This window comes from Carcharhinus amblyrhynchos, chromosome 31 (assembly GCF_965287045.1).
Source record: "Carcharhinus amblyrhynchos chromosome 31, sCarAmb.v2.hapA, whole genome shotgun sequence".
Taxonomy (NCBI): Eukaryota; Metazoa; Chordata; class Chondrichthyes; order Carcharhiniformes; family Carcharhinidae; genus Carcharhinus; species Carcharhinus amblyrhynchos.
In genome coordinates, this window is record NC_137354.1 from 25,369,479 (window position 1) to 25,393,808 (window position 24,330).

The 24,330-nt window shown below is 46.9% G+C and overlaps 1 protein-coding gene across 1 annotated transcript in view; it reads right to left on the minus strand.

Moving 5' to 3' along the window:
* pik3ap1 (phosphoinositide-3-kinase adaptor protein 1) overlaps nucleotides 1–24,330 on the minus strand; it is a 101,429-nt gene that overhangs the window by 38,848 nt on the left and 38,251 nt on the right. The window contains exons 6-7 of the mRNA XM_080215772.1: nucleotides 2,820–2,952; nucleotides 73–269 (exon numbers count right to left, since the gene is read on the minus strand). Coding sequence (XP_080071898.1) covers nucleotides 73–269; nucleotides 2,820–2,952 — 330 coding nt within the window. The remainder of the gene's footprint in view (nucleotides 1–72; nucleotides 270–2,819; nucleotides 2,953–24,330) is intronic.

The following is a 24,330-nucleotide window of genomic DNA, read 5'->3' on the forward strand; positions in this document are numbered from 1 at the left end:
AGTTCTGACCACAAACAGGGCGTATAAAGGCACACACAGTTTACAGCGTTACTACCACAGCTGAGTCCTTACCACGTACTCGTCCATGAACTGCCGGAGGTCTCTGTAGCCGTTCTTCTCTGCCAAGTTGTTGGGATAGTCGCCCTGTCTGTTGGCCACACTGTAAGCCTGCAATGCCCCCGGGCACTGCAACAAGAGGGCAGTCAGGTTTTTCAAACCGTACCTGGCTGCAAAGTGGAGCAACGTTGGGAGTTCTTCATCGCGCTGAGCTGTGTGAATATCAAACTCTTCATCAATACACTGGCTCAGCTATAAACCCAGGGATTTACTCTGCACCCAAACTACAATAATAATCCTCATTTATACCATCGTCTCCATATTCCCATTCTCCACAAACAACTCCACCATTCCGGACTCCACCCATTCCCCAGTGGATCACCCCATTCTGCACTGACTTCCCTCGGCTCCACTGGGATGTTACAATTGACTCCCCCACCCTGGGGGTCTTAGCAGGTAAAAATGGTCACCACTCCCTCCGATCCCAACAGCTTTCCATTGATACAGAATGGGAAAAGTGGCTGAGGATATGAGCTCAGGGCAATTGGGTCTCCCTGGTCAAAGACCTTGCTGACATTCCTTAGAGCTCAGGAACTGTGTGAGGCCATTCAGTCCCTCAAACCTGTACCAGCATTCACTCACAGCTGACCTCCACTTCAACTCCACCATAACCCCAAAACCATGATCCCAAATTCATCCATCCCTAACATCACTGTGGGTGTACCTACGCCTCAACGGCTGCAGCGGTTCAAGATGGTGGCTCACCACCACCTTCTCAGGGGCAATTAGGGATGGCCACAGAGACGCCCACATCCCACTGAAAGGAAAAAGAAAACAAATATCGATTTTTGTTGAAATTATCAGTTGATGCTGAGTCTTTCTGGGATAGAAAGTTCTAGATTTCCACTGTCCTGTGTGTGCCATCATCCCTGAATGAGCTAACTCTAGATTTAAGGTTATGCCTGCTCACTTTTGATACCCTCATTTTAATACTTTAAACACCTCCATCTGCACTGGTTTTGTAGGCAGGATAGGTTTGAACAGCCAATACTGGGTGGTAGCCAGTCTCCAATGGGAGTGACCCTTGGTCACCTCGTTAGCCTGGTTTTGGGGAGGACAGTGGCCATCTGTATGGGCTTTGGAGCCCAGCAATGGTAGATGGTGGAAATCCATATGTATGCAAAATTTCAAAGAACGTGGGAATTCCATTGTTCCAACTCCAGTCCTTTCAGAATTTCAGGCCCAGAGTTTCATCTGGAATTTGGGAATCGGGCCACATGCCCCAATGCCTGGCAGTGCCAACTTATTTCACAGTGGGTTGCAGGAGGGACTGGAGTTGGGGCTGCCATCAGCTGAAGCAGGGGAGAGGCGGAAGCAGAGGTGGACAGTTGCCAAGTGGGGAAGATTGGAAGATCCATCTCAGTTCCGAAGGACATCCCCCATGCTCTCTCTCATATCCCCCCAATCCTCTCCCATACCCCCCCCCCCGACCCAATCCTCTCCCATACACATTCACCCAGGGACAGAACTCAGGAACCCTAAAAAGACATTAGGAAGTTATTGAGATGCTTATTAAACTGTCAAAGCAAACAAACACTCATTCAATCTCTACTATAAAAAAATTTAATCTTCCTAAGCAGTCTTAAACAACCAACAATTCAAAATCTTCAAAAAACCATAATCCTGTTAGGAACTCATAAAACTGTCAATCAAAATGATGTTCAGTGTCTCCTTCACAGCTGTATCAACAATCTCTGCTGAGTTGAATCCATTAATGGCTTGGAGCTCTGTCAAGCATCCATAATGAGATTCCATTATACTGCTCTGTCAACAAAGCCTCCAGAGCTGAATACATTAAAGCTTTGACGTATTGGAACAGGTGGCCATTTGTTGCAACGTTTCAAAGGCTGAGCAGATAGCTGACCTGGATGTCAAAGTACAGGATGCAACTGACATTATAAAATCTGAATCTTGAAGTTGTTAGTGCAAGAGGGCATTTTATTCAGTGGATAATGTACTCCAATGCATCTGAAAGTTTTTTTTACTTTCACAGAGCTTATCAGTTTAATGATCGCTTACCTTTCCAAAACAAAGCCCTAAGATAAATCACATATTTAACTGATTATATACCATTACATTGTGACATGTGAGGGGGACAATACCTTTTGCACTTACTTATCAGAAGGTTCTGACTCCAGACAAGAACTCCATTATGGTTTATTCACCATCTGAGAGGCTGTGAATCATTTCATCTACCAAAATGTTCTCAAATCATTGAAATTAGTGGGTCTAAACAGTCAACACCCTCCCGCAACACACACACACACACACGCACACACACACAATGCACCTACCAAGGTTGGGGGCACTTTGTGCAGGTTTGCTCCCTGTGTTCTTATTCCATGTTGCTAAAAACACTTAGCAGTAGGAACAGGGAGAAGAATCTTACAATTGGGATCCAGCAGCCTCTGTTCTGACCCGGATGGAGGGGTGAAAGTCTGGCCCCACAGCTGATCACATGGGCAGTGGATTCTCATAGAATCATAGAACCTACAGAGCAGAAAGAGGCCCTTCGGCCCATCGAGTCTCCACCCAGGCCCTACTCCCTTATCCCTCCACATTATCCCTAATAATCCCTCTAACCTACACATCCCTAGACACTAAGGGGCAATTTCTTAGCAATGGCCAATCAACCTAACCCGCACATCTTTGGACTTCCCATTCAGCCTCTCCCAGAGTCTGGAACAATAACAAGCACTCACTTGTAGATAGGTCATCCTCTTCCAACTGATTAATTCCGAATATGTGGAGCCCGTTGGCCGGCATGTTTCTCCGCAGTGATTCTGTCAGTAGTTTGTCCAGTGTTTCTCTGTTATATGGGATGATACGGAAAGCCTGCAAACAGGAAGGAGTTTAGATCTGAGAGAGATGTGTCTGTGACAAGTGTTGCTTTATAAGAGTTTTATTACCACCCTGATACTAAAGTACATTTTTAAGCTGACTCTGAAATGTTGACTATTTTAATGAAACAATCCTGGTTCATATTTGAAAGAGAGAACATAAGAACATAAGAACATAAGAAATAGGAGCAGGAGTCGGCCATCTAGCCCTTCGAGCCTGCCCCGCCATTCAATAAGATCATGGCTGATCTGTCGTGGCTCAGTTCCACATTCCCGCCCTCTCCCCATAACCCTTAATCCCCTCTCTTATCAAGAACCCATCAACCCGCGTCTTAAAAATATTTAGCGAGGCAGCCTCCACCACTTCAACGGGCAGAGAGTTCCAGAGATTCACCACCCTTTGAGTGAAGAAGTTCCTCCTCAACTCCGTTCTAAACCGCCCCCCCTTTATCTTGAGGCTGTGCCCCCTAGTCCTACTGTCCTTTCTGAGCGGGAAGAGTCTCTCCACCTCAATCCTATCCATCCCATTCATCATCTTATACGTCTCAATGAGATCTCCCCTCATTCTTCTAAACTCTAACGAGTACAAGCCTAGTTTATTCAGCCTCTCCTCATAGCTCAACCCCCTCAACTCCGGCATCAGCCTAGTAAACCTCCTCTGCACTCCCTCCAAGGCCAAAATATCCTTGCGTAAGTATGGTGCCCAAAACTGCACACAGTACTCCAGCTGCGGCCTCACCAATGCCCTATACAGCCAAAGCAAGACCTCCCTATTTTTATATTCAATCCCCCTCGCTATGAAGGCCAGCATCCCATTCGCCTTCCTGACCACCTGCTGCACCTGCAAGCTGGGTTTTTGCGACTCATGCACAAGGACCCCAAGGTCCCTCTGCACTGTTGCATGCTGCAGTTTGTCGCCACGTAAGTAATAATCCTTCCTACCATTATTCCTACCAAAGTGGACCACCTCGCACTTGCCAACATTAAATTCCATTTGCCAGTTCCTGGCCCATTCGCCCAGCCTATCTAGATCCTTCTGCAGACTCTCCACACCCTCCGCACAATTTGCCGTTCCACCAATCTTGGTGTCATCAGCAAATTTCGACACCATACACTCGGTTCCCTCCTCCAGATCATCTATATAAATGGTAAATAGCTGAGGCCCCAGCACCGACCCCTGGGGCACTCCACTAGTCACCAACCGCAAATCCGAATAGCACCCATTAACCCCCACTCTCTGCCTCCTATTTGACAACTAATCCTCTATCCACACTAACACCCTACCCCCAACTCCATGCCCCCTGACCTTCTGCAATAACCTCCTGTGAGGTACCTTGTCAAACGCCTTCTGAAAATCAAGAAAGACCACATCCACCGGCTCTCCTCTATCCACCGCCCTAGACACATCCTCATAGAACTCCAATAAATTTGTCAGACACGACTTCCCTTTAAAGAGAGGATGAGATGGATTCACTCAAAAGGAGATATGCACCAACATTGATGTGAAAGGCTAAACGGTGGTGTCTATGATCAATGATTATAGAATCTCCACAGTACAGAAGGAGGCCACTTGGCCCATCAAATCCAAACCAACGGTCTCCGATAGAGCATCTGACCTTATCCCCATAACCCAATGTATTTACGCCACTAACCCACCTAATCTTGGGACACTAAGGGGCAATTTAGCTTGGCCAATTAACCTATCCATAAGACCATAAGATATAGGAGCAGAATTAGGCCATTCAACCTGTCGAGTCTACTCCACCATTCAACCATGGCTGATAAGTTTCTCAACCTCAATCTCCCACTTTTCTCCTGTTTCCCCCGATCCCCTTACCAATCAAGAACCTATCTATTTCTGTCTTAAATGCACTCAATGACCTGGCCTCCACAGACTGGTGTGGCAATGAACTCCTTAGATTCTCCCCCTCTCTGGTTGAAGAAATTCCTTCTCATATCCTACACATCTTTGGACACTAAAGGGCAATTTACCATGGTCAACCCTAACACCTTTGGACTGTGGGGGGAAACCAGAGCACCTGAAGGGAACCCATGCACTCATGGGGAGAACATGCATTGAATCCTTGCGCGTGAGGCAGCAGTGCTAACCCACTTTGCTGCCCTGGATCTCTGGAGGAAACTTTCAACTCGAGGCTACCCATTTGTCTGGGATGAAACTCAATGCTGAGATCTGACCTCCACCTGAACTGCGCCTTTGACCATGTTGGTTGGAATGACATCCCTGAAATGGACCATCTGGGATCCTAAGCCAGGTGCAGGAAGTTGGGGGGGTGGGGGGTGCGGCAGGAGAAACTGGAGCTGGAGGAACGGAGAAAGTTCTTAAAGGATGTTGGAGGTGTTCCAAATTTTGGAAGGAAGGTGGAGCCTTCATCAAGTTAATCACTGGGACTGACACAAGGGAGAAGCGGCCACTCCAAGGTGCTTTCCCTCCATCGAGTAAACCTGGAATGTATGGCTTGGCTAATTGGAGAGAAATGCGAGGGGAGAGAGGAGGAAATTTTGACAGGAGTGTGGGCTGGCCTCTTGCCTTCATTTGCGTGTGGTGGGTGGGGGAGGAGGGCCAATGACAGACGAGGGGATTGGAGGAGTTTGGGGAGGCAAGGCAGTTATTGGCCTCAATTTCTACATTCTCCGAGAGCTTCCCAGCCATCCCACCCAGAGCTGGGGTGGGTGTGTGTGTGTGTGTGTGTGTGTGTGTATGTGTGTGTGTGTGTGTGTGTGTGTGTGAGTGTGTGAGTGTGTGTGGGTGTGTGTGTGTGTGTGTGTGTGTATGTGTGTGTGTGTGTGTGTGTGTGTGTGTGTGGGTGTGTGTGTGTGTGTGTATATCCCCTTCCATTTCTCCAGAGTCACATTAGTTGAGGCCAAAACATTGTGTGATTTCAAGAAGAATTTAGATATTGGGGCTAAAGGGATTAAGGCACATTGGGTCAGGATACTGAATTTAATGATCAGCTGTGATCAAAATGAATGGCAGAGCAGGCTCGCAGGGCCGAATGGCCTACTCCTGTTTCTATGTTTCTATATTAATACACTCAAACCAAGGGGAGCCACTGCTCTGCAGAACCAACTAAACACAGAACTAAGAGTGAGAAATTGTAAAGATTATAAGAACCTGTGGAATTGTCAGTAATGGTCAGGGACAGGAGGAAACCAATCAAAACCCTTCAGCTTGTTGTGTCATTCAGTCAGATAACGGCTGATGTTCATCTTACTCTAAGTGACTCAGTCCCACATCTATTCATATAGTTTATAGTTTCTCATGAAGAAGATAAGGAGGTGTGGGATAGAAGGAAATTTGGCCGATTGGACAAGTAACTGGCTGTCTTACAGAAGACAGAGTGTGGTGGTGGAGGGAAGATTTTCAGTTACCAGCGGTGTACCGCAGGGATCAGTGCTGGGTCCTCTGCTATTTGTGATTTTTAATCGATGATTTTTATGGAAGAGGGGGCTGAAGCAGTGTTATTAAATCACTGCTTAATCCTCTTACTCAAAGGAATACAGACCTAGTCTATGCAAATTGTCCTGACAATTTAACCCTTTTAGCCTGGTATTATTCTGGTGAATGTGTACAGCCCCTCTCCAAGGTCAGTATACCCTCTGAGGGGTGAGGTGCCCAGATACTGCGAGTCCTTGATAGGTATGTCCCTGTCAGGCATGGTGGATTTGGTAGATCTAGGGAACCGTGGTGCACTAAAAGAGTTGAGTCGATGGTTAAAAAGAAAAAGGAGGCTTATGTTCGGATGAGATTGGAGGGCTCAGATAGTGCACTAGAAAGCTTTAGATTGGCTAGGAGGGAGTTGAAGAGTGAGTTGAGAAGGGCTAAAAGAGGACATGAGAAGACTTTGGCTGATAGGATTAAGGAGAATCCTAAGGCGTTCTATAAGTATGTCAAGAACAGAAGGTTGGTCAGGGCAAGATTAGGGCCAGTTACAGACAGCAGGGGAAGTTGTGTGTGGAACCGGAGGAGATTGGAGAAGTATTGAACCAATATTTCTCTTCGGTGTTCACGCAGGGGGACATGAATATAGCTGAGGAGGACATTGGGTTGCAGGGGTGTAAAATAGACAGTATTACGGTTGATAAAGAGGATGTGCTGGAAATTCTTGAGGGGCTGAAAATAGATAAGTCCCCTGGTCCGGATGGGATCTACCCTAGGATTCTCTGGGAGGCTAGAGAGGTGATTGCAGAGCCTCTGGCTCAGATCTTCAGGTCGTCATTGGTCTCTGGTGTAGTCCCGGAGGATTGGAGGATAGCGAATGTTGTCCCATTGTTTAAGAAGGGGAACAGAGACTTTGCCGGGAATTATAGACCGGTGAGTCTTACTTCTGTTGTGGGCAAGGTCTTAGAAAAAATTATTAGGGATAGGATTTATAGTTATTTGGAGTGTAATGAATTGATTAGAAATAGTCAGCATGGTTTTGTAGCAGGTAGGTCGTGCCTTACTAACCTTATTGAGTTTTTTGAGAAGGTGACCAAAGAGGTGGATGGGGGTAAGGCAGTTGACGTGGTATACATGGATTTTAGTAAGGCGTTCGATAAGGTTCACCATGGTAGGCTTCTGCAGAAAATGCAGATGTATGGGATTGTGGGTAATCTAGGAAGTTGGATCAGGAATTGGCTATCAGATAGGAGACAGAGGGTGGTGGTGGATGGTAAATATTCATCATGGAGTGCAGTTACGAGTGGTGTGCCTCAGGGATCTGTTTTGGGGCCACTGTTGTTTGTAATTTTTATTAATGATCTGGATGAGGGTATAGTTGGGTGGATTAGTAAATTTGCTGATGACACCAAAGTTGGAGGTGTGGTAGATTGTGAGGAAGGGTGTCATAGTCTGCAGGGAGACTTAGATAGGTTGCAGAGCTGGGCCGAGAGGTGGCGGATGGAATTTAATGCGGAGAAGTGTGAGGTAATTCACTTTGGTAGGAGCAACAGATGTGTCGAGTATAGGGCTAACGGGAGGACTTTGAATAGTGTGGATGAACAGAGGGATCTAGGTGTGTGTGTACATAGATCCCTGAAAGTTGGGAATCAAGTAGATAAGGTTGTCAAGAAGGCGTACGGTGTCTTGGCGTTTATTGGTAGGGGGATTGAATTTAGGAGTCGCAGTGTAATGTTGCAACTGTACACTACTCTAGTGCGGCCGCACTTGGAGTACTGTGTGCAGTTCTGGTCCCCGCATTACAAGAAGGATGTGGAGGCGTTGGAGAGGGTGCAGAGGAGGTTTACTAGGATGTTGCCTGGTATGGTGGGGAGGTCCTATGAGGAGAGACTGAGGGATCTAGGGTTGTTTTCGTTGGGAAGAAGGCGGCTAAGAGGGGATCTTATTGAAACATATAAGATGATTAGAGGTTTAGATAGGGTGGATAGTGATAGCCTTTTTCCTCGGATGGAGAAAGCTAGCACGAGGGGGCATGACTTTAAATTAAGGGGGGGTAGCTACAGGACGGATGTCAGGGGTAGGTTCTTTACCCAGCGGGTGGTGAGGGATTGGAATGCCCTGCCTGCTGCAGTTGTAGATGCGTCTAGTTTGGGGGCGTTTAAGAGATCTCTGGATAGGTTTATGGACGAAAAGGGATTGGTATAGGCTAGTGGGTCATTGTTTTTGTAACTGGTCGGCGCAACATCGTGGGCCGAAGGGCCTGTTCTGCGCTGTAATGTTCTATGTTCTATGTTCTATGATACAGTCTAACCAGAGCTGTATACAATCGATCCACACCATACTCTTCCAACCCTAAAATCCAACTCTCCTTTAGTCTTGTCAATTATTATTTGTACCTTTGCACTAGATTTTAGTACCAACAGCCCCAAGTCTCTGTTCCTGTCTCGTCATAGAGTCACTGGGGTAATTTTTCTTGTCCCACCCACCATGAGGATAGTAGGGGGTAAGGGGCAGACCTTGGAAACGTCCATTGACCTCAGGGAGAGCGCAGCCAGAAAGTCCCACCCATAGTGTCATATCAGGAAAGGCCCTTCAGCCCATCGACAATAACTAGCACGAAAGTCACCCTAATACCATCTTCCGGCACTTCTTCCGTAGCCTTGAATGTTACGATATTTCAAGTGCTCATCCAAATATTTTTTCCAGCCTCCACTACCTTCCCAGGCACTGCTTCCCAGACTCCCAGCACCCGCTGTGTGAATCTTCTGTCCCTCATACTAAAACTAACTCCCCTCGTGATTGACCCCTCAACCCGGGGTACCGCTGCTTCCTATTCACCCTGTCCAGACCCCTCAGAATCTTATCCACCTCAATCATGTTCCCCCTCAGCCTTCTCTGCTCTAGAGAAAACAATCCAAGCCTATCCAGTCTCTCCTTAAAGCTCAAATGCTCCGTCCCAGGGTCACATCCTGCTGAATCTCCTCTGTAACCCCCTCTGGTGCAGTCACATCCTTCCTGTCGTGAGGTGACCAGAACGACGCACAGTGCTCCAGCTGTGGCCTAACCAACCCTCTGTATAACTCCAACATTATTTCCTGCTCTTTTATTCTATACTACAACTGATAAAAGCAAAACTCCCGTACGCCTTCTTAATTATTAACTATTCATTGACTCTGTCTACACTTCCCATTGCCTCAGAAAAGCAGATAGCATTATCAAGAACCCCAGACACCCCAGACATACTTTCTTCCACCTTCTCCCATTGGGAAAAAGATATGAAAGTCTGAGATCACATACCAACTGACTTAAGAACAGTTTCTTCCCTGCTGCTTTTGAATGCACCTATCTTATATTAAGTTGATCTTTCTCTGCACATATAACTGTAACACCACATTCTGCACTCTCTTCTTTCCTTCTCCCCTTATGCTTAACGAACAGTATGCTTTGTCTGTACAGCATGCAAGAAACAACATTGTATACCAATACACGTGACAATAATAAATCAAATCAAATCAGATTAGACATGGTTCACCTGCTCTGCTGCCTTCAGGGATCTATGAATAAATACCCCATTCTAATATCACTTTGATATAAAGTGAAAGGCCTCACACTTCCCCATTTTGAACTATTGGGAGGTAATGACCAGTAAGTGCCACAGATTTGCCTAATAATGGTAAGAATAAGAATTTAACAAGGAATGATCTACCAAGCGACCTGCCCAGCGACAACAGTCGCAGTATTTCATAGAGAACAATGATCTTCAACCTTTCCAGTAATGACACTAGCAGGCATCCTGACAGAATAAGGTGTAAATAGCCCCTGCATCAGGAAACAGCTTACCTAGAAGACTGAGAGCTCAGTGGAGGTATGTAGATGATAATTTTGAGAGCCATTGAATGCGAGAGATGCTGACAGTCCAAATGCACAGAGAGGGGAATCAAAGAGGAACCGGGGTATGATTGCAGAATCAGGCAAGCATTGTAATATCTAACAGCTGACAGGACAGTTTAACATCTTAAAGCCAAGAGTCCACTTTAACATCCAAGAAGCCTGAGGGCCAAATGGTGCAGATAAATTCGAAAAAGCAGTTCAAATACCTTCACTGGACTCAGAAAACCCATTTCCCGGACTCAATCATGTATTGTGTGGTAACTATATAAGCTGGGTGTGGCTGATAGATTTATTTAATTTAAATGTTGATTCAGAACAGGAAAGTCTAAAGGAATTCAAGGATCGCAGGTATATTTTGGAACAAGGGGTAATTTCTATATAACTATGATGTGCTTAGTAATTTGTATATCTAATTGTTTTAAGATATTATCATCCTATTCATGTGTATTTGTCTTTCCCTTAATTTATTAAATAGTCTTTGGTAATTGCTACACGATGATTGAGCTGGTTATTCTCACCAGGGGTTTCGCGTGACTCCTCACACCATTCCAAACACAAAATTATTCACCAATACGAAGTGGTGTTTCATAGAAACCATAGAAAATTACAGCTCAGAAACAGGCCTTTTGGCCCTTGTTGTCTGTGCTGAACCATTTTTTGCCTAGTCCCACTGACCTGCACTTGGACCATATCCCTTCACACCCCTCTCATCCATGAACCCGTCCAAGTTTTTCTTAAATGTTAAAAGTGACCCCGCATTTATCCGGCAGCTCATTCCACACTCCCACCACTCTCTGTGTGAAGAAGCCCCCCCTAATATTCCCTTTAAATTTTTCCCCCTTCATCCTTAACCCATTCCCTCTAGTTTTTTTCTCCCCTAGCGTCAGTGGAAAAAGCCTGTTTGCATTCACTCTGTCAAAATCTTATACACCTCTATCAAATCTCCCCTCATTCTTCTATGCTCCAGGGAATAAAGTCCTAACCTATTTAATCTCTCTCTCTAACTCAGCTTCTCAAGTAAAGTCAAGCTGAGATGTCCTCACAGGTAACATCCATATGATTTGTGAAACAAGTCTCTCCCTTGATCCGATAGGTCAGAAACAATAGAGAAAGAATGGAGGCAACATGCATGGCCAAATCTGGAAAAGCAATTCCAAAACCCTGAAAACTCAGCAAGTAGGATCAGGAGTGGACCTTATTGAGCCTGTTCCGACATTCCATACCATCATGGCTGATCTAGCTTCAACCCTACTCCACTCTCCATATTCTTTGATTTCCTGAGAGACCAAACCTATCCTAGCCTTAAATGTATTCAATTTCTCTGGGGTAGAGAATTCCAAAATTCATAGCCCTTTGAGGGAAGGAATTACTTCTCATCTCAAGCTTTAAATGTTCCCCGCTGGTCCTGATCCTGCCCATTTGTTCAAGGTAAAGTCACCATAAATCCCAGATGACTATAGACTGGTCTTTTAAACCAGCTGTCCAGCCCAGTAAGGTAACCAAACCCAACTTGTTCTAAGTTCGAGAAGGGAAATTTCTAATATCTCCATAATCTTGTACATTATAATAAGGTCACCTGCCAAATGGGTCAAATACACTCAGCCTCTCATCACAGGGATGAATTTAGTGAACCTTCAGTGTACTGCCTCCAGTACAAGTATATCTTCTCTTAAATATGGACACAGTATCCCAGATGTGGTCTCACTAGAGCCCTGGACAATTGTAGTAAGACTTCCTTATTCCTGGACTGCAATCTTCTTAAAAATAAAGGCCAACATACCATTCACTTTCCTAATTGCTTGTTGCATCGGCAAGTTCACTTCTTTACTTCAGAACTCCAGCATCTGTAGTGTTTTGCTTTGAAGCTAATTTTCTGCATTTCTGGTATTAGCTCATTCTGATCTCTCCCAACATCACCATTTACAAGTTTCACACTCTTTGTAAAAGTTCTCTGCTTTTCAATTCTTACAACAAAAGTGACCGGGGGCTGGGGGGAGTGTAGAATTCTTATATGAGAACCTTCAGTTTCGTTTTACTATAGTAAGTGGGCTCAGTTAAGGTAATTTATATATATATAGTGAGAATTCACAATGTACCTGGAACAAAATATGCAAAGGTGTTATATATTGAAAAACCACAATTTAACCAAGTTTTGGAAGATTTAAACTAGTTTGGCAAGGGGGTGGGAACCAAAGCAAAGGTGGATTAACAGAAGGGGAATCAGAGAGTAGGGCCAGTAAGACTCAGGGAATGAGCAGGCAGGGCATAGCTGCTAATCAAAGAGGGTCTGGTGGACTGAAGTGCATTTGTTTCAATGTGAGAAATGTAGCAGTTAAGGCAGATGAACTTAGAGCTTGGATTCGTACTTGGAACTATGATGTTGTTGCTATTGCAGAGACTTGGTTAAGGGAAGGACAGGATTGGCAGCTTAACACTCCAGGATACAGATGTTTCAGGTGTGTTAGAGGGGGATGTAAAAGGGGTGGGGGAGTTACACTACTGGTTAAGGAGAACATCACTGCTGTACTGCGGGAGGACACCTCGGAGGGTTCACACAGCGAGGCAATATGGGTAGAGCTCAGGAATAGGAAGGGTGTAGTCACAATATTAGTGGTTTACTATAGGCAACCCAACAGCTAGCGGGAGATTGAGGAACAGATACGTAGGCAGATTTTGGCATTGTTATGGTGGGAGATTTTAACTTCCCCTATATTGACTGGGACTCACTTAGGGCATGGATGGGACAGAGTTTGTAAGGAGCTTCCAGGAGGGCTTCTTGAAGCAATATGTAGGTAGTCCAACTAGGGAAGGGCCCATACTGGACCAGGTATTGGGGAATGAGCCTGGCCAGGTGGTCGATGTTTCAGTAGGGGAGCAGCTCAGGAACAGTGACCACAATTCAGTAAGCTTTAAGATACTGGTGGATAAAGATAAGTGTAGTCCTCAAGTTAAGGTGTTAAATTGGGGGAAGACTAATTACAGCAATATTAGGCAGCAACTGAAGAATGTAGATTGGGGGCAGATGTTTGAGGGAAATCAACATCTGGCATGTGGGAGGCTTCCAAGTGTAAGTTGATGAGAATTCAGGACCGGCACATTCCTGTAAGGATGAAGGATAAGTATGGCAAGCTTTGGGAACCTGGGATAACGAGAGATATTGTGAGCTTAGTCAAAGAGGAAAAGAAAGCATTTGTCAAAACTAGGAGGCTGGGAACACAGGAAGCAAGTGTGGAATACAAGGAAAGTGGAAAGAAACTTAAGCAAGGAGTAAGGAGGGCTAAAAAGGGTCATGAAAAAGCATTGGCCAGCAGGATTAAGGAAAATCCCAAGGCTTTTTATACATATATGAAGGGTAGGAGGGTAGTCAGGGAGAGGGTTGGCCTACTTAAGGACAGGGGAGGGAATCTATGTGTGGAACCAGAGGAACTGGGTGAGGTATTAAATGAGTATTTTGTGTCAGTATTCACCAAAGAGAAGGACTTGGAGGATGATGAGTCTGGGAAAGGATGTGTAGATAGTTTGGGTCATGTTGAGATCAAAAAGGAGGTATTGGGGTTTTTGAGAAACATTGAGGTAGACAAATCACCAGGGCCTCATGGAATATACCGCAGAATACTGAGAGAGGCAAGGGAGGAAATTTCTGGGGCATTGAGAGAAATCTTTGTATCCTCTCTGGCTACAAGGGAGGTTCCAGAGGATTGGAGAATAGTCAATGTTGTTCCTTTGATTCAGAAGGGAAGCAAGAATAATCCAGGCAGTTACAACCCAGTGAGCCTTACATCAGTGGTAAGGAAATTATTGGAGAGGATTCTTCAAGACAGGATTTGTTCCCACTTGGAAATAAGTCGACGTATTAGTGAGAGACACCATGGTTTTGTGAAGGGGAGGTCATGTCTCACTAACTTGACTGAGATTTTTAAGGAAGTGACAAAGATGATTGATTGATTGATGAGGGTATGCAGGGACACAAGTACATGTTATCTATATGGACTTCAGTAAGGCCTTTGACAAGATCCCTCATGGCAGACTGGTGCAGAAGGTGAAGTTTCTCAGGATTAGAGGTGAGCTGGCAAAGTGGATACAGAACTGGCTCAGTCATGGAAAACAGATGGTAACAGTGGAAGGGCGTGTGTTTGAATGGAGGGCTGTGACAAGTGGCATTGCTCAGGGATCAGTGCTATTCGTAATATACACAAATGACTTGGGAGAAAATGTAACCGGTTTGATTAGCAGGTTTGCGGATGACACAAAGGTTGGTGGATTTATGGATAGCGATGAGGACCATCAGAGGATACAGCAGGATATAGAACAGTTGGAGGCTTGGGTGGAGAATTGGCAGATGGAGTTTGATCCAGACAAATGTGAGTCTATTAAAGATAGGAAATATATAGTAAATGGCAGAACCTTAAGAGTATTGATAGGCAGAGGGATCTGGGTGTACAGGTGCACAGGTCACTGAAAGTGGCAATGCAGGTGGAGAAGGTAGTCAGGAAGGCATACGGCATGCTTGCCTTCATCGGCCGGGGCACTGAGTTTAAAAATTGGCAAGTCACGTTGCAGCTTTATAGAACCTTAGTTAGGCTGCACCTTGGAATATAATGTTCAATTCTGGTCGCCACACTACCAGAAGGATGTGGAGGCTTTGGAGAGGGTACAGGAAAGATTTACCAGAATGGTGCCTGGTATGGAGGGCATCAGCTGCGAAATGAGGTTGGAGAAACTTGGTTTGTTCTCACTGGAACGACGGAGGTTGAGGGGAGACCTGATAGAAGTCAACAAGATTATGAGAGGCACGGACAGAATGCATAGTCAGGAGTCTTTTTCCCAGGGTGGAAGAGTCAATTACTTGGGGGCACAGGTTTAAGGCGCAAGGGGCAGGGTTTAAAGGAGATGTACAAGGCAAGTTTTTTTACACAGAGAGTGATGGGTGCCTTCTTAATCACCTTGGCCACTTGTGTTGCCACCTTTAGGGAAGTGTGGACCTGCACGCCCAGATCCCTCTGCATGCCCAAACCATTCCAAAGATACAGGCTCCACTTTCCCCAATACTGGCACCATTGTGCCATAAATTACAAACCATTTCTCCTGCACCAATCCTGAGTCATGCAGTCAACTCTCTGAACTTATTTACTCCACACAGGTTTGCTGATCACTCAGGCATTAATCCAGAGATTGCCAGCTTTGTGTGTCCGCTTTTTAATTTAGCTCTTGGGTAGATCATAGAACACTAAAGTGCAGAAAGAGGCCCTTCGGCCCATCGAGTCTGCACTGAACGCAATCCCACCCAGGCCCTACCCCCATATCCCTACATATTATACCCACTAATCCCTCTAACCTCCGCTACTCTGGACACGAAGGGGCAATTTTTTAGCATGGCCAATCAACCTAACCCGCACATCTTTGGACTGTGGGAGGAAACCAGAGTATCTGGAGGAAACCCACGCAGACACAAGGAGAATGTGCAAACTCCACACAGATAGTGACCCGAGCCGGGAATCGAACCCAGGACCCTGGAGCTGTGAAGCAGCAGTGCTAACCACTGTGCTACCGTGCCGCCCTAACCTCTCCAAACCTCGTTCTGAGTCCTAGCTACGTTGTTGGTACCCATATGGACCTTCCCCACACTCCAGGTTCTTCACCCGCGTAATGGTAAGACAAGGTGAGCTGCTGGATTCACACCCGTGCAAGCTGACTGGGTGTGGATTATCGGGAGTTTGAAGAAAACTTTCTCGTAAACCATCACACTTTGTTTTAGTTCATTCATAGCATAGTTGTTAGCAAGGCGAGCATCCAACATTTATTGCCCATCCCTAATTGCTCTCGAGAAGGTGGTGGTGAGCTCCCTTCTTGAACTTCTGTGGTTTTTGAGGTGTAGGTACACCCACAGTGCTGTCAGGGAGGGAATTCCAGGATTTTGACCCAGTGGCAGTGACAGAACGGCCAATATTTTTCCAAATCAGGATAATGAGTGACTTACATAAGAAATAGGAGCAGGAGTAGGCCATCTAGCCCTTCGAGCCTGCCCCGCCATTCAATAAGATCGTGGCTGATCTGTCGTGGCTCAGTTCCACATTCCCGCCCTCTCCCCATAACCCTTAATCCCCTCTCTTATCAAAAACCCATCAACCCGCGTCTTAAAAATATTTAGCGAGGCAGCCTCCACCACTTCAATGGGCAGAGAATTCCAGAGACTCACCACCCTTTGAGTGAAGAAGTTCCTCCTCAACTCTGTTCTAAACCGCCCCCCCCTTTATCTTGAGGCTGTGCCCCCTAGTCCTACTATCCTTTCTGAGCGGGAAGAGTCTCTCCACCTCTATCCTATCCATCCCATTCATCATCTTCTACATCTCAATGAGATCTCCCCTCATTCTTCTAAACTCTAATGAGTACAAGCCTAATCTATTCAGCCTCTCCTCATAGCTCAACCCCCTCAACTCCGGCATCAGCCTAGTAAACCTCCTCTGCACTCCCTCCAGGGCCAAAATATCCTTGCATAAGTACGGCGACCAAAACTGCACACAGTACTCCAGCTGCGGCCTCACCAACGCCCTATACAGCTGCAGCAAGACCTCCTTACTTTTATATTCAATCCCCCTCACAATGAAGGCCAGCGTCCCATTCGCCTTCCTGACCACCTGCTGCACCTGCAAGCTGGGTTTTTGCGACTCATGCACAAGGACCCCGAGGTCCCTCTGCGCCGTCGCCTGCTGCAGTTTTTCTCCACGTAAGTAATAGTCCTTCCTACCATTATTCCTACCAAAGTGGACCACCTCGCACTTGCCAACATTAAATTCCATTTGCCATTTCCTGGCCCATTCGCTCAGCCTATCTAGATCCTTCTGTAGACTCTCCCCACCCTCCGCACAATTTGCCTTTCCACCAATCTTGGTGTCATCAGCAAATTTCGACACCATACACTCGGTTCCCTCCTCCAGATCATCTATATAAATGGTAAATAGCTGAGGCCCCAGCACCGACCCCTGGGGCACTCCACTAGTCACCATCTGCCAATCCGAATAGCACCCATTGACCTCTCTGCCTCCTATTTGACAACCAATCCTCTATCCACGCTAACACCCTACCCCCAACTCCATGCCCCCTGACCTTCTGCAATAACCTCCTGTGAGGTACCTTGTCAAACGCCTTCTGAAAATCCAGAAAGACCACATCCACCTGCTCTCCTCTATCCACCGCCCTAGACACATCCTCATAGAACTCCAGTAAATTTGTCAGACACGACTTCCCCTTAACGAAACCGTGCTGCGTCTGCTCTACCAAACAATTCCCCTCAAGATGCCTCGCTATTTCCTCCTTGATGACGGATTCTAACATTTTACCTACAACAGACATTAAACTAACAGGCCTATAATTCCCTGCCTTTTGCCTGGCACCCTTCTTAAACAACGGCGTAACATTAGCCGCTTTCCAATCTTCAGGTGAGGGTGTTCCCAGGTATCTGCTGCTCTTGTCCTTCTAGGCGGTAGAGGTTGTGGGTTTGGAAGATGCTGAAGAAACCTTAATGAGTTCCTGCAGTGCATCTTGTAGATAGTACACACACTGCCACAGTGTTAGTGATGATGGGAGTGAACAGGTGAACTTAAGCCGGTGGATGGATCTACAATCATCCAGGCAGGTGGAAGATATTCCATTGCATTCCTGACTTGTGCCTTGTTGGGCGGTACAGTGGCCCAGTGGTTAGCACTGCTGCCTCATAGCGCCAGGGACCCAGGTTCAATTCCCGGCTTGGGTCACTGTCTGTGCAGAGTTTGCACATTCTCCCCGTGTCTGTATGGGTTTCCTCCGGGTGCTCTACTTTCCTCCCACAGTCCGAAAGACATGCTGGTGAGGTGCATGCTAAAACCTCCCTCAGTGTAACTGAACAGGCGCTGGAGTGTGGCGATTAAGGGATTTTCACAGTAACTTCATTGCAGTGTTAATGTAAGCCTACTTGTGACACTAATAAATAAATTTAGAACGTAGATAGCGAAGAGGCTTTTGGTGAGTTGTCTCCACAGAATCTCTAGCCTCTGACCTGTTGTGGGAGGCCTGGGGGTGGAAAGTGGGTGATTGGGAGAGGCCGGAGGCAGGAAGGAGGTAATGGGGTGGGTGGCACCCAAAATTAGAAAGGGGCATTGATGGGGGCACAGCAGCACATTCGAGATCTGAAACCCAGAGGCCAGAATTCCTCTGGCCAAGGAACAAAGAGAACAAAGAAAAATACAGCACAGGAACAGGTCCTTTGGCCCTCCAAGCCTGTGCTGATCATGATGTCTGTCTAAAGTAAAACCGTGTGCACTAACAGAGTCCGTATCCTTCCATTCCCATCCTATTCATGTATTTGTCCAACCGCCCCTCAAATGTTGCTATCGTATCTGCTCCCGCCACCTCCCCGGGCAGACACTCACCACCCTCTGTGTAAAAAAACTTCCCTCACACATCTCCTCGAAACATTTCCCCACACACCTTAAACCGATGTCCCCCAGTACTTGACTTTTCTACCCTAGGAAAGAGCATCTGATTACCCACTCTGTCCATGTCACTCATAATCTTGTAAACCTCGATCAGGTCACCCCTCAACCTCCATCGTTCCAGCAAGAACAAACCGAGTTTATCCAACCTCTCCTCAGAGCTAATACCCTCCAGACCAGGCAACATCCTGGTAAGCCTCTTCTGTAGCCTCTCCAAAACATCCATATCCTTCTGATAGCGTGGCAACCAGAATTTTACACAATATTCTAAATGATGTCTAACTAAGGTTCTGTACAGCTGCAGCATGAGCTGTTAATTTATATACTCAGTCCTCCGAAAAATTGAGGGCTGGGCAGGAAATGGCCCCTAACTGGCCAGTTGTGGACCTCAACTGGGGCCTTGGGGTCTGAGACCTTTCCTGCCCCAGTGCAAGCCTGCTGAGAGATTGGATCAGGTGGGAATCCAACAGGAAACTCATTGGTGCTATTTCATATCTGTGAACCGAGGGTGGAGACCGTAATATAAACTGAAAAATTGTCACATCGGACTCAAAAGTGTCACTTCTCTCTCTCTCTGACGGTATAATGGAGTCGCTGAGTTTTTCTAGCAGTTTCTGTTTTGATTTCAGATCTCCAGCTTTAAGATGAGGATATATGTAACAAATCAATAAGTCAGTGGGATTGCCTTGGAAACTAGGCAGGGGTTTTAATCATTGGGAAGTGCTGATTCCGGAGCAGTTGGACATTCACCCACCCAGCGTGTCACAGCTGGCCAATCTCCCTGAGCACAAACAGTGGCCCCGCCCCTTTCTCTGGGCCTTCTCAACATGGCGGCTGCTTTGATGGGACTGGCCAAAAGTCAAAAACCGTTCAGTGTCAGATTAGCTGATGTCAGCGGGGGGAGGGGCGGTCCAGCAGTGACCTCTGCACTCAGAGCCTGCAAAGGCCTCTGACAGTCTGACTCCTGATCACTATCCAATGGGCTGGATCCTTCAGAATTCAGCCAACATTGGGTATGGACGGATGGGGACGGGGGGGGGGGGGGGGGGGGGGGGGGGGTGTGGTGAAGGTTTCAGATCTGGTGCCACTCGGTCTCTCCCTTCTATTCTTGCTGGGTCTATCATTCTGGGTAAATACCGGGGTGCAGAGGAGTGGGAGCCAAAGCCTGAGGCCTCCCTTCCTATTTCCCTCTCAGCCCAGTTACTGTCACTCACCCAGACGTTGATCTGTCCATAGAACATAGAACATTACAGCGCAGAACAGGCCCTTCGGCCCACGATGTTGCGCCGACCAGTTAAAAAACAATGACCCTCTAACCTAAACCAAACCCTTTCCATCCATAAACCTATCCACGGATCTCTTAAACGACCCCAAACTAGACGCATTTACAACTGCAGCAGGCAGGGCATTCCAATCCCTCACCACCCTCTGGGTAAAGAACCTACCCCTGACACCCATGGGGGTGGTGGGGGTGGAGAGGGAAGCCTAGTCTCTTGTCTCGACTAGTTTGGTTCTGGAAGATTCACTCAGCTCCTGACCTCATTACAGCCTTGGTTTAAAAATGGACAAAAGAACCGATTTCCAGAGCTGACGCTCGAGTGACAGCCCTTTAACATCAAGGCCACATTTGACCAAGCGTGGGGCATTGAGGAGCCCTGGAATCAATGAGAATCAGGGAGAAATCTCTCTGCTGGTTGGCGGCATACCTGACACAAAGGAAGAGGGTTGTGGTGGTCTCAGCTCCAGGACATCACTGCAGGAGCCCCTCAGGGTCAGTGTCCGAGGCCCAACCATCTTCAGCTGCTTCATCAATGACCTTCCCTCTGTCATAAGGTCAGTAGTGGGCATGTTTGATGCTGACTGCACAATGTTCAGTATCATTTGCGGCAACTCAGACACTAGAATCATAAAATCATAGAATCCCTACAGTGCTGAAAGAGGCCATTTGGTCCATCCAGTCTGCACTGACATCAATCCCACCCAGGCCCTATCCCGGAAATATCACGTATTTACCCTGCTATTCCCTCTGGCCTAAGCATCCTGGACACTAAGGGGCAATTTAGCATGGCCAATGCATCTAACACGCACACCTTTGGACTGTGGGAGGAAACCCATGCAGACACGGGATGAATGTGCAAACTCCACACAGATAGTCACCCAAACCAGGAATCAAACTAGGGTCCCTGGTGCTCTGAGGCAGCAGTGCTAATCACTGTCCATATTCAAATGCAGCAAAACCTGGACAATACCCAGGCTTGGGCTGACAAGTAGCAAGTAACAAGTGCCAGGCAATGACCACCTCCAAGAAGAGAGAATCTAATAATCAACCCTTGACCATCACTGAATCCCCCACTATCACCATCCTGAGGTTATCACTGACCAGAAAATCAACTGGGCTAACCATATAAATACTGTGATTACCAGAGCAGGTCAAAGGCTGGGAGTCCTCCTGTGAATAACTCACCTCCTGACTCCTCAAAGCCTGTCCACCATCTCCAAGGCACAAGTCAGGAGTGGGATGGAATACTTGCCATTTGCCTGGATTGGTGCATCTCCAACAACACTCAAGAAGCTCAAAATCCTTCCAGGAGCAATCAGCCCCTTTGATTGGTACCCCATTCACTAACAATCATTCTCTCTGATACACAGTGGCAGCCGGGTGTACCATCCTCAAGATGCACTGCAGGAACTCACCAAAGTTCTTTAGATAGCTCCTTCCAAACTCATGACAACTACCAGCTAGAAGAACAAGGGCAGCAGAGACCAGAGAATACCATCACCTGAAAGTTTCCCCTCAAACAACTCATCACCCTGACTTGGAAATATATTGGCTGTTCCTTCTCTGTCACTAGGTCAAAATCCTGGAACTCCCTCCCTAACAGCACTGGGGATGTACCTCCACCTTAGGACTGCCGCAATTCAAGAAGGCAGCTCGCCACCACCTTCTCAAGGGCAATTAGGGATGGGCAATAAATGTTGGCCTAGCCAGCGACACTCATGTCCGGTAAAATGAATTGAAAACAATGGTTGTTCCAATGGGCCTACATCCCCACAGTTGTTTTAGGGACTCCTCCGCCCCTCACTGGGGAATTGCCGGGATGACTGGATTACAGCCTCAACTTTGACGGGCTGCCTCCCGGCAGTGGGAATTTTCGCACAACCTCACCTCGCGTGACCAATACACCCAATCCAGGGAGATGGTTCAGGCCTGAGGCTGGAACTGCGGATGGGCTAAAGTCCTTCCCACCTCCGGGAGAAAAATCCAAAGAGTGACTCAGGGTGAACAGCAGATTCTGCATCACAGCCTGTCCACACTCATAACTAACTGTAGAGAATGATCCATCGGAAGAGAGATTGGGGAGTTATCAGAAGGTTCATTGAACCTAAGCTGAGGCATTCCTCTGTGTTTGTGTCTAATTATAAGGCAGACTCAGTCAGCGTGGCTACACTGCAAAACAACACATCAAAAGAACCACAAACACTCACATTCAATGATCACAGCCCCAGCTGAGATGGTGCACCTGTCTTAAATCGCAAATAATTCCACTTCCTTAATCACAAAGTTTAGGGCAGAGTTATAACCGACACAAGACCCTTTCCATGTGTTTCAAATTAATCTTCAGCTGGAGATCTGTTTGGGACTGGAACGTGCAAATGTTCCCAAACACCGATAGTGGTTCAAGGACATGAAACAAACAAATCAACAACAGTTCCAGGGCTGCTTCCTCTTTCTCATAGAAATCCTACAGTGCAGAAAGAGGCCATTCAGCCCATCGAGTCTGCACTGACCACAATCTCACCCAGGACCTACTCCCATATCCCTACATATTATACCCGCTAATCCCTCTAACATACACATCTCAGGACACTAAAGGTTGGTTTTAGCACAGCCAATCAACCTAACCCACACACCTTTGGACTGTGGGAGGAAACCAGAGCACCCGGAGGAAACCCATGCAGACATGAGGAGAATGTGCAAACTCCACACAGACAGTGACCCGAGCCGGGAATCGAACCCAGGTCCCTGGAGCTGTGAAGCAGCAGTGCTAATCACTGTGCTACCGTGGCACCCTTTGTCTCTGTTTCTCTCTTTCACTGTGTCTCTCTTTCTGTCTATTTCTATCTCCGTGTCTCTCTCTCTCTCTGTATGTCTCTCTGTCTCTCTCTCTCTGTGTCTCTGTCTCTATGTGTGTCTCTCTCTGTCGATCTATGTGTCTCTCTCTCTCTGTTTCTGTGTCTGTCTCTCTCTTCTCTCTCTCTGTGTGTGTCTCTCTCTCTCTCTCTCTGTCTCTCTCTCTCTGTGTCTCTCTGTGTCTCTTTCTCTCTCTCTCTCTCTCTGTCTCTCTCACTGTCTGTGTCTCTCTCTGTCTGTGTGTGTCTCTCTGTCTGTGTGTGTCTCTCTCTCTCTCTCTCTATCTGTGTGTGTGTCTCTCTCTCTCTGTGTCTCTCTGTGTGCCTCTCTGTGTGCCTCTCTGTGTGTGTCTCTCTCTGTGTGTCTCTCTCTCTGTGTCTCTCTCTCTCTCTGTGTCTGTGTGTGTGTGTGTGTGTGTGTGTGTGTGTCTCTCTCTCTCTCTCTCTCTGTGTCTGTGTGTGTGTGTGTGTGTGTGTGTGTCTCTCTCTCTCTCTCTCTCTGTGTCTGTGTGTGTGTGTGTGTGTCTCTCTCTCTCTCTCTCTCTGTGTCTCTCTCTCTCTCTGCCCTTCTCACAAAAAAGGAGGTTACAAAAGAAAGACTGGTTTTGGAATTGTATCTTACACAACATTCAGGGTTTGTCAAAGTGAGTACACAGACAATAAGATCTGGGGGTGGGAGGAGGGTTGACATCAGTTGGATCAGAAGATCCCGCAGGCAGGAATGGTTTGAAATTTCAGCCCACTGCATTTAACTCCCGTGTCCTCCTTCAAAATAATACAACGGGAATCTCTATCTATCGAGGGGGTAGACATGGATTCACGTCTCATCTGGAAAACAGCACCTTCAACACTGCAGCACCCCCTCAGGACTGCACGGTGATTCCAAGCCTAATTTTGTTCCCCTTAGATGAAGGGTCAGTCACGAGGGGGCACATGTTCAAGGTGAGGGACAGGAGGTTTGTGGGGGGGAATGTGAGGCAAAACCTTTTACCCAGAGGGTGATGAGGGTCTGGAATGGGCTGTCTGAGAGGGGAGGAGAGGTGAGCTTACATCCTTTAAAAAATACCTGGAATGAACAACTGGCACATCATCACACTCAGGGCTATAGGCCAAGTGCTGGCTGATGGGAATAGGTGGGAGGAGAGGTTTTTAGCATGTGTCAGTGCAGAGTCGATGGGCCGAAGGGCCTCTTTGCACTTATGATTCTATGATTTGTGATCCAATCTCTGGAAATATCGCACCTTGTTGTATCCGGATGCTCCAGTTTTGCATAGTTCAAGAAGCGTCCAGGACGGACTCGATTCCTATCAGTGGAATCTCCAGGCTGGTCTGGAGGGCATCATTCTGACCTGCTCCTGACACGGGTCAAGTCCAGCCCATGAGTTAATCAGCAGCAGAATTCTTGACTGATTCCAAAACAATTCTCACAGTTAAACACTAACCCAAATGTGTTGGAATCCATTCTTCCCGAGAAAACCTTCAC